This window comes from Arachis ipaensis, chromosome B09, assembly GCF_000816755.2.
Source record: "Arachis ipaensis cultivar K30076 chromosome B09, Araip1.1, whole genome shotgun sequence".
Lineage (NCBI taxonomy): Eukaryota > Viridiplantae > Streptophyta > Magnoliopsida > Fabales > Fabaceae > Arachis > Arachis ipaensis.
In genome coordinates, this window is record NC_029793.2 from 13,665,542 (window position 1) to 13,677,031 (window position 11,490).

The following is an 11,490-nucleotide window of genomic DNA, read 5'->3' on the forward strand; positions in this document are numbered from 1 at the left end:
ACAAACGTTGTAAACGGCTATGTAAGATACTTTGTTAAGTATTTATTGTCAAAGTTAACGGTGAGAGTGGGACTATATTAATGTCATTTTAAATTATTTAAAATTAAAATAAAATAATTAAAACGCTAAGAATTAATTAAGATTTTGGTCAAATGTTAGAGGCCAACTTAATATTTGACCAAATATTAGAAACTCATATGGTGTTTTATCTTAATAATAATAATAATAAATAAATAAAATAACAATAAAGCTGTGTACTTTATGTTAAAATCCTCTAATACAATTAATGAATTAGAAGCACATAGAAAATTATTTTATAGGAAGAGTGTGTCAAAATTGTATATATAAAAGCTAAGTAGACACACATTCTTGTCAACATTTCAAACAATGGTGAAGCTCAATTTTGTTGTGCGTAGTGTGGTGATCACTCTAGCATTCACGCTTTCTCTTTGTAATGCTAACGACGATGATGGTTATCCAAAATTTCATATTGTTTATTTGGGCTCATTACCTGAAACAAAAACTTCTTATTCTCCCACCTCTCACCATCTTAATATGCTGCAACAAGTTCTTGATGGCAGCAACCCAACAAAATCCTTAGTCCGTAGCTACAAGAGGAGCTTTAACGGTTTTGCCGCCATGCTCACGAATCAGCAAGCGGCAAAGTTAACCGAAATGGAAGGTGTTGTTTCAGTTTTCCCAAGCAAGACTCTCCAAACCCAAACAACAAGATCTTGGGATTTCTTGGGACTTCCAAAGGCACCAAAAGGGCATCAAACAGTAGAAACTAATCTCGTTGTTGGATTATTCGACACCGGGGTTTGGCCGGAATCGGAAAGCTTCAGCGACAAAGGTATCAGAAAGCCTGTTCCGAAACATTGGAAGGGTAAATGTGCAGGTGGCTTGAACTTCACATGCAACAAGAAGTTAATCGGAGCAAGATTCTACGTAGAGAACTCTGCCAGAGACAATAATGGCCATGGAAGCCACACAGCATCAACGGCAGCCGGAAACAACGTTCACAATGGCGGCTTTTATGGAATTGCAGGAGGCACAGCGAGAGGAGCAGTTCCTTCTTCAAGAATCGCTGCTTACAAAGTATGCAGCGATGCAGGGTGTGAAGACCACGACATCTTAGCTGCCTTTGATGACGCAATTGCTGACGGAGTTGACGTCATCTCCATTTCACTTTCTGGGACCATTGCCCTACGCCTTGACACAGATTCAGTTGCCATCGGTTCATTTCATGCAGTGGCCAAAGGAGTAGTTGTAGTCCAATCCGCTGGAAATTCTGGTCCTTTACCTGGCACCGTAGCAAGCGTTGCGCCATGGTTGATAACCGTCGCAGCAAACACTATGGATCGGAAAATCGTTGATAAGGTCGTTCTTGGAAATGGAAAAGTGTTGACCGGGATCCCGGTTATTAATCCTTTCGAGCCAAAGAGAAGAAAAATTCCTATAGCCTTGAGCAACGGCAAAAGGGGCTGTTTTGACAAATCCGATGATCAATGTGCATGCTTGGATGAAAAAACGGTGAAAGGAAAGATAATTTTGTGTGACTATTATCTAGAAAAAGATGTACTCCTTTCTGGTGCAGCTGGTGCAATTGGAAAAGCATCTGATCTTGATAACGTGGCTTCTAACTCTCTAATGCCTTCAGTCACATTGCTGCCAAAAGATTATGCCATTGTTAAATCCTATAAAAACTCAACAAAAAATCCAAGAGCTAAGATACTCAAGAGTAAGAGCGCTCAAGATCGTAATGCTCCTAAAGTGGTAGCATTTTCTGGCCGTGGACCAAACCCTACAATTTCAGAGATCTTGAAACCTGATATAAGTGCCCCAGGGGTTAATATCTTGGCTGCTTATTCGCCAATTGGTTCACCAACAGGAGATCCTAGTACGGATAATAGATCTGTACATTACAATATTCTAAGCGGAACTTCAATGTCTTGTCCTCATGTTTCTGGAATAGCCGCATATGTGAAAAGTTTTCACCCTCATTGGTCACCTGCGGCAATTAAATCTGCTATTATGACGTCAGCAAAACCCATGGTTAGGAGTTCGGTGGAAGATGTGGGAGAATATGCATATGGATCTGGACAAGCCAATCCAATGCTCGCAATCAACCCTGGACTAGTTTATGACATTAACAAGGAAGATTATGTGCAAATGCTGTGTAACTTAGGGTATCATAATCGCACAATTAAAGTGATATCTGGAGAGCTGAATCCGTGCAAGGGAGCTGCACATCGATCATTGGTAAGAAATTTAAATTATCCAACTTTTGCAGCTCATGTTCGGCCCATGGTGCCTTTTAATGTCAGGTTTGGTAGAATTGTTACAAATGTTGGTTTAGCCAACTCAAGTTATAGCGTAACAATCACACCGAATCCACAAGTTAACGTCACGGTGAAACCAAGGGTTTTATCCTTCAAAGCATTAAACAAGAAAAAATCATTTGTAGTGAAGGTTGTTGGTAAGATACCACATGAAACTGTGGTTATCTCATCCATAGTATGGTCAGATGGGACCCATCATGTTCGAAGCCCAATTGTTATAGATGTCTCGGTACCATTACTATAATAAATGTGACATGGAATAAAATATGATAATTTAGTTTTCGTGTAATGTTATGATTACAATGGATCGTATATTCTAAAATCAGTAAAGTGATTAATTTTTAAATTTATTATTTAAAAGATAAAAATTTAACTGTTTGATTTTATTCACAATATTAAAAACTCATCAAAATGCATGAATCTAACTGAATGATTGTATAAAATCCTATGCATTAAAATAAAATTTATGACTTCTTAAATTCTATTAGATTGAGATAACACAATTTAAGATTCTATGGACCTGCATTTTTTATTATTTTCCTTTTTAAAAATATTTGACAGCAAAACACACTCATAATTTATCTTATTTAGTATTTATTAATTATTATAATAATTAATAAATATTAAATAAAATAAATTTTAATTGTTATTTTTTGTCTTCTTAATATTTCTTAACAATANNNTATTAAATAAAATAAATTTTTATTGATATTTTTGTTTTCTTAAGAGTACTGTGAACTAACTGCAATTCGGATCTAATTTTAAGGATTTCATATTTATCGAAAATCGAACTGAATTGGATGGATAATTTGATCGAAAGTTAGTTATGCCAGATCTGGTGAAAATCGGTTCATTTACATAGACCGTAACTTCAATTGAATTTAATCCAGTCAAATTGGTCAAACCTAAAGAAAACTAGTTGGTTTGCATGAACGGTAACTTTTCTTCAGATGAAGCGGTTCACTCCATGTAACTTGAGGCCATTGCCTTACCTCCCTCAGCGATGGAACTTAGTTTAGACAAGAGAATTATAATTCTCTCAAATTTTTTATAAAAAATTTAGTAATATTTTTTTAAAGATAAAAAATAATTTAATTGATTTAAATATTTTATTATGACTTAAAGTATCTAATAAGTTTAATAAATAATTATTAAGAAAATTTTTTTGAAATAAATTAAAAAAATTTATTTATTTTCCAAAACAAATAATTTTATCATTATTTTTGAAATACATTTTTTTAGAGCTTGAAGCAAATTTGTCCACGGTAATGACGAGTTTGTCTATTTTTATGAAATTTGCTCACTGCATCATGAACTTTGCTTGGCGCAACAAACTTTCTCCAACCTATAATATAAATCCACATACACCGAGTTTCCTTCATTCACATCTACATTCACCTTATATGGAATACTATTATTATCAATTTATTATGATGGTGAAATTGTATTTGATAAAGATAGATCTAGTATATTTAGTTCTGCACAACCAACCTTTTTATACTTGCCAAATGAAGTGAGAGAGGTGGTGACATTGAAAATTGTATAGTACATGTGATTGGTCAACACATGAACATGGTGAGAAAAATCTATTACAGATATCCGATGGAAGTGGATAACACTTTAATTTACAAAAGGTATTTTATTTTTTTTATTTTCTTATTTTTTGTCAAAATTTTTGTTATAATATTTTTATATGTAAACATGACTTTTAACAATTTTTTATTTGACCAAGGTATCAAATACGTAATGACGAAGACATACAATTAAATAGGGGTTTACACAATTATTTTTCAAATATTCATCTGCTGGAATTATTTGTGTTTTTGGTTGATATATGTCCAACGACTTCGTTGAAAGTGGGTGATGAAAATGAATCATCTGTAGCAGTCAGAACAAACATTAGAAGTCTGATGGTTGATTTGAACATGCCTTTCGAGGAGAGTCAAGAGAAGTCAAATCCTGGGAATTATAATGATGGTGTGTTGGAAGCAGATCATTAAAGTCATGATGATTCTACGGTTAGTTAAAGACCCAACGATGGATCATTAACAAGCTCACCCTGTGTCTGACGATGAAGATGTAGATGTCGAACCAATGGACATACTTGATGAGGAAGATAAAGAGTTAAACAACTTCACAGTGTCACAAGTTGTGCTAACTCAGCCTGCTATTTCTAGACCATATGATCATTTTGTGCACTATTCCATGTTGAACCTTGACACAATGAATGTAGATGGTCCTTTGGTCAGGGAGGGCCCGAGGATGATCCAACACAAGAGTTTGAGATTTAGCAACAGTTCGACAACAAAGAAGAAGCTATGATGGTGGTAAAGATGTATAACATCAAGAGGACTGTGGAGTATAAGATATTGGAGAATGACCAGTTGAAGTATGATGTACACTGCACTCAGGTTGGGTTAGGATGTCAATGGAACATACGCATTGCATATCGTCGAAAGCAGGAGAAATGGGAGGTTAGGAGATACAATAATACCCATTAATTTTTGCATGCAAACAACATTAGGCTAGGACTATAGAGGGTTGGATTGGAAGGTGATAGTTGAACACATATTCTTTATGGTGAAGGCAAATCCTACTATCAGCATAAGAGTTTTCCAAGGAGCTATTGAGAATCACTTTAGTTACAAGACATCTTATAGAAAAGTTTGACTTGCAAAGCAGAGAGTGATTGCAAAGATCTGTGGTGATTGGGAAGCATCGTATAACGAGCTTCCTAGGTGGTATTTGCAACGCAGATGTACCTATCCGATAAGATTGATTGTATTGCATTTAGCACATCACTTGTCGTTCATTATATTTTAACATGTCCTAACGAAGTTATTGATTCAGGTACATGGGTGGAACTTGTAACACAACGTTGGCCTGGTGATGATGATAGTGCCATGTTTCATCGTGTGTCTTAGATGTTCTCCCCTTTGTGTAGAAGTTTTCAAGCATTGCAAGCAACTTATCTCGATTAATGGCACTCATTTGTATAGCAAATACGAAAGGATTCTATTGATGGCTATTGCCCAAGACGGTAATTCAAGCATATTGCCCATTGTATTTGCCATGGTCGAGGAAAAGACAAAGGAGGTCTGGTCATTCTTTTTGTCCAACCTCCTCAGGGAACAAGTGACGACTTAGCCAGGCCTTTTGGTCATCTCACACAGATACAAATCCATTGATGTTGCTTTAAATGCCGATGGTAGTGGGTGAAAATCTCCGAATGCTTATCAAGCATTTTGTACAAGATATATTATGGCTAACTTTATGATACATTTTAAGAACAAAGATTTGAAGAAGGTCTTGGTTAACACAACATATTTGAAGTCACGTCGAGAATTCACTCATTACTTCGATAGATTGAGGGAGGAGAATGTGACAATCACGAACTGGCTCGAAAAAATACCACATGAACAACGGGCACAGTATGGTGATGAAGGCCGCATGTTCGGGTACATGACTACGAATATTTCTGAGTGCATGAATGCTATCATGAAGGCCACACGCAACCTGTCAATAACTGCTCTTGTGAAGTCAACTTATTTTCGATTGGTTGAGCTTTTCGCAAGGAAGGGCACGGAAGCTCAATCACAAGTTCAAGTGGGGGATGAATTCTCACAAACACTTGTGAAAACTATTGAGTTCAACTCCAAGCACGTGAACACGATGAATGTTTACCAATTTGATCATTCAAGAACAACATTTACAGTGGAGGAGTTAACAGCAATACAAGGATCTAGGCAGCATACGATGGCTCACCATGTATGACTCACGCTAGGATCAACTCCTCAATATAAGGGTCATCATATGGAGTTCAGTCGACCTAAAAAATATTACAAACATGAGTCAAAATCCGTTCGACATAACTACGTATTTAACTTTATTGTTAACACTTATCACATGCCTGGTAGATGCTGATGTCTTTTAGAACCTGCCTCCAAGATCGAAGTCTAGTCTCCGCAGTGCCATTGCAGAACATGTGACCTATTCACCTGTCATACATTGCAACATTAAAGTTCACACAATAATAAATAGTATTTTACACTAACTTGCATGAAAACGAAAAAAACACTTTCTAAATGCACATCGTACCTCTCCATCAACGAAAATCATCACTGATCAAAACCAGAGGGCCGACAACTTGGGATGCGATGATATGCCAATAATAGAAGCAACCCTTCGTATCCACCCAAAGTTTATTGCCTATAGTTCGTAGCATGACACATTTGGCGGTACAATCATGTAAGAACAACTGAATCCCAAGACAATCGACCACAGCAATCCAGGTCCTCCAACAGAGATAACCACCTCATATGCACATGAGAGTAAGATGCATCTGGAAATAACATACCCCTAATAAGATCTGCATAATGAACCCACACCATGGGAGTACTTCGGTAGTCGCTCATCTGTCGTATCCTCAGCCAACTCCCCACAAACAGTGTCTCTGCACCACGATAAGTTGACGGTCCACCTATTCTGACCATGTCTGTAGTTCGGACCTAGTACATGTCCTAGTAGCTGCTGACACAGGTCCTACATAGAACGCCTGTTATAGTACTACTTCCAACCACCAACGCAACCACTAGCTGAGTCTCCATCAACATTCAGACCCATATGATATTCTACGTCCTATAGGGTAATTATTATCTAACCACATGGTATATGAAATGTATGAGACTCTGGCCACCATCTCTCTACCAACATAGATACCAAAGGCCAGTCATGGTCCCATTTAACCATGTATGCCACATGATCGAAACTAGCCCATCGGAGGTATTTCCTAATACACTCGTTGGGTCTCGCTAGTAAATTCCGATGCGTCGACAACACCTTATTAAACACTCAAAAATTAAACATTATACCAGTTGACCAAGTTTACCATCAATGTGCTCTGTCTGATTTAATCTATACAACGTATCCTCGTAACATATTAACTCTTGGTTCATCAAAATATCTAAAATCAAATAATTATAAAATTAATATCAATAATTTCTACACCTATAAAATTAAAAAAATATTAATTTAATGCACTATTCTAAATAGTTAACAAAATATCTCTAAGTAATTGATTCTAAATAATTTTTCTAATAATTTCTAAATCAATAAATTAAAATAATTATTCCTATATTTTTTGAATAATTAGTTCTGAAAGGAGAGAATTTTGAGAGAATATGTTGAAAGTGAAAAGGAGATAAAAGAGTGAAAGGAGGGAGGGGTTCGACGCGGGTAAAAAGTGAAAAATGAGGGGACCATTTCGCATTTTTAGAGCTAACATGAATTTCGTCGTGCCAGTGGGTGAACTCTATAAAAACCATGAAGTTCGCCGATGCAGTCGGCAAACTTTATAAAAATAGGCAAATTTGCTATTGCAGTGGACAAACTTGCTTGAAGTTCTAAAAAAATGTATTTCAAAAAATAAAGCTAAAATTATTTGTTTAGAAAAATAAATAATTTTTTTAATTTATTTCAAAAAAAATTTTTGATTATCTAAAGCTAAAATATATGTTTTCAACTATCTTGAGTAATTAATATGATTAAGATATAATATTTTAGTTAAAAAGAATAATGATATCACACGTGTGTAGAAGTATTTAAAGATGCATTCAAACATATTTTGAATATTGACTATGAATAATTTAAATGTTGACAAAAAATAAAAAAAAAATAATGTAACCCAAATAAATTATAAAAGTTTTAATAATTGTTGTGATAAGAATGGGACGTGGATGTCCATTTTCTATGTGAAACTCACATTCTCAAGAAAGAATGTATTTAATAAAGGTTGAAAAATGGTGATAAGTTATGTGTATAAATAGGGGATGCATCCATATGAATACATACACAATCAATCAATAACAACAATCTCTTCTTTCTCTCTTATACTATTCTCTCTTTCTTATACTACAATATTAATATATTAATTATATTGTAATAGTAATTGTAGTGAATAGTAATACTAGAGTTTCTTATTTACACTTTCTTATTTTATATTTATTATATCTTCCTTAATTATTTATATTACAACACGTTATCAGCACGAAGCTCTAACGAAATTTTAGGAAGACTCCAGGTAACAAATTTTTATTATGTTGAAGCTCTCTCATCTTGAATTTAATGCTCTTGATATATCTGAAAATAATTATTTATCATGGATACTAGATGTTAAAATCTATCTTGATTTAATGGATCTTGAAGATACCATTAAGGCTAAAAATAATGCATCCCAGAAGGATAAAGTCAAAGCCATGATTTTTCTTCATCGTCATGTTGACGTATGATTGAAAAATGAATATCCCATATTAAAAGATCCTGCAGATCTGTGGAAAGGCCTTGAAGAAAGGTACAATCATCAAAAGACGGTGATACTTCCTCAAGCCCGATATGTTAGAGAAGATTTTCTCAACCTTTCATACCTCAATTGTGCTCCTGCAGCAGCAGCAGTATCGAGAAAAAGAATTTAAAAATATTCTGAGTTAATTTCTTGCTTTCTTGTTGCTGAACGCAACAATGAGTTGCTCTTAAGAAATCATGAAGTGCGCCCAGCTGGCGCCGCCCCATTTTCTGAAGCAAATGCGGCAAATTATAACCCCAGAAGAGGTAAATGACAAGGTTTTAATAACAAGAAAAATTATGGAAAGAAAATGAATTATGTTCAAAACAGAGGATCTCACCAGAAGTGGGATAAAGAAAGAAACAATGGGCAAAGTAAATCAATTGAGGATAAATGCTTCCGTTGTGGTGGAAAGGGCCATTGGTCACGTACCTGTCGTACCCCAAGATACCTAGTTGATCTTTATCAAGCATCCTTGAAAAAGGATGACAAAGGAAAGGAAACAAATTTTGTTTCAAATGATGAAAATTCCACCACTCATTAATTATGATGTATCTAATTTCTTTAAAGATTCTGAAGGAAATATTGGCTATTTGATCAATGATGAAATAATTTAATATGTGTGTTTGTTAAGTATTCATGTGAATAATTTTACTGTGCATGTACTTTTACTCATTTTATTATTATTATTATTATTATTATTATTATTATTATTATTATTATTATTATTTTTGAAGAAAAATGGTAAGGACATATTCTGAAGATATTTGCCTTGCGAATAGTACAAGTTCGCATACTATTCTTAAAAGTACTATATATTTTACCCATCTTGTGCCAAAAGAAGAATATGTTAATACTATTATTAGCTCAGGCAATGTGATAGAAAGCTCCGGAAGAGCTATAATTTTGTTTCCCGAAGGAACAAAATTTATAATAAATAATGCACTATTATCTACCAAGTCTCTGAGAAACTTATTGAGTTTCAAAGATATTTGCCGAAATGGAGATCATATTGAAACGATGAATGAGGAAAATCATGAGTATTTATGTATCACAACTCATGATTTAAATAAAAAGGTTATATTAGAAAAGTTGCCCTCACTTTCATCTGGGTTATATTATACCAAGATTAGTGCAATTGAATCACATGCTACTATAAACCAGAAGTTTACTAGCCCAAATGAATTCATAACTTGGCACGACCGATTGGGTCATCCGGGAACAACCATGATGCAGAGAATTATTGAAAACTCCCGTGGACATTCACTAAACAACCAGAGATTCTTAAAACTAGTGAATTTTGTTGTGCTGCATGTTCTCAGGGAAAGTTAATTTTAAGGCCATCACCAGTAAAGATTGGATTTGAGTCTCCTAAATTCCTAGAAAGGATTCAAGGTGATATATGTGGATCTATTCATCCACCATGTGGATCTTTTAGATATTTTATGGTCCTGATAGACGCATCTTCGAGATGGTCACATGTGTGCTTATTATCTTCTCACAACCTGGCGTTTGCGAGATTACTGGCTCAAATTATTCGATTAAAAGCACAATTTTCAGAAAATCCAATCAAAGCAATTCGTCTTGATAATGCTGGTGAATTTACTTCCCAAGCATTTGATGCTTATTGTATGGCTAATGGAATAAGTGTTGAACATCCAGTAGCTTATGTTCACACACAAAATGGGTTAGCAGAATCACTTATTAAACGCCTCCAATTAATTGCTAGACCATTACTTATGAGAAAAAATCTCCCAACTTCAGTTTGGGGGCATGCTATTTTACATGCCGCAGCATTTATTCGTTTGAGGCCAACGAGTTACCATCAGTTCTCTCCTATGCAATTAGCTTTTGGCCAGCAGCCAAATGTTTCCCATTTAAGAATATTTGGGTGTGCAATATATGTTCCCATTGCACCACCTAACCGCACTAAAATGGGACTCCAAAGAAAATTGGAGATATATGTTGGATTCTCCCTCTATAGTGAGGTATCTTGAGATACAAATTGAAGATGTATTTAAAGCCCGGTTTGCGGATTGTCATTTTGATGAATCAAAATTTCTAATATTAGAGGGAGAGAATAAGTTTCCTGAAAAGGAACTTAATTAGAATGCACCATCGTTGATGCATTTAGATCATCGATCAGGGCAATGTGAACTAGAAGTTCAAAAGATTATACATTTGCAAAGAATAGCAAATGAATTGCCTGATGCATTTTCCGATACAAAGAGGATAACCAAATCTTATATACCAGCAGAAAATGCCCCAATTCGAATTGATGTCTGGTGCGCAGAAATTGTGATTACACTTTGATTATGTAAAATTCATCGCTCTTTCTTTCCTTGATAATGGCGCCAAAAACATGATGCCAATACCATGGTTCACAACTTCGCACAACTAACCAGCAAGTGCACTGGGTCGTCCAAGTAATACCTTACGTGAGTAAGGGTCGAATTTACTAGGGTTTACAGAAGTAAGTAATTAATGCATAAGTCCACTTCTGGGGCCCACTTGGTGTGTTCTTGGGCTGAGCTTGAATGTTGCACGTGTAGAGGTCCTTCTTGGAGTTGAACGCCAGCTTTTGTGCCAGTTTGGGCGTTGAACTCCACTTTGCAGCTTGTTTCTGGCGCTGGACGCCAGAATTGGGCAGAGAGTTGGCGTTGAACGCCAGTTTGTGTCGTCTAAACTTGGGCAAAGTATGGACTATTATATATTGCTTGAAAGCCTTGGATGTCTACTTTCCAACGCAATTGGAAGTGCGCCATTTCGAGTTCTGTAGCTCCAGAAAATCCACTTTGAGTGCAGGGA

General features: G+C 35.4%; 1 protein-coding gene across 1 annotated transcript; it reads left to right on the plus strand.

The window, feature by feature from the left end:
• On the plus strand, positions 388-2,651 carry LOC107615044 (subtilisin-like protease SBT4.3). Its single transcript, XM_016317165.2, has one exon. It carries the CDS (start codon positions 388-390, stop codon positions 2,584-2,586), a length of 2,199 nt encoding a protein of 732 aa, XP_016172651.1. The 3' UTR covers positions 2,587-2,651.

Coding starts and splice junctions, on each gene's coding strand:
- LOC107615044 (XM_016317165.2), top strand. CDS start 388: ATGGTGAAGCTCAATTTTGTTGTGCGTAGTGTGGTGATCACTCTAGCA.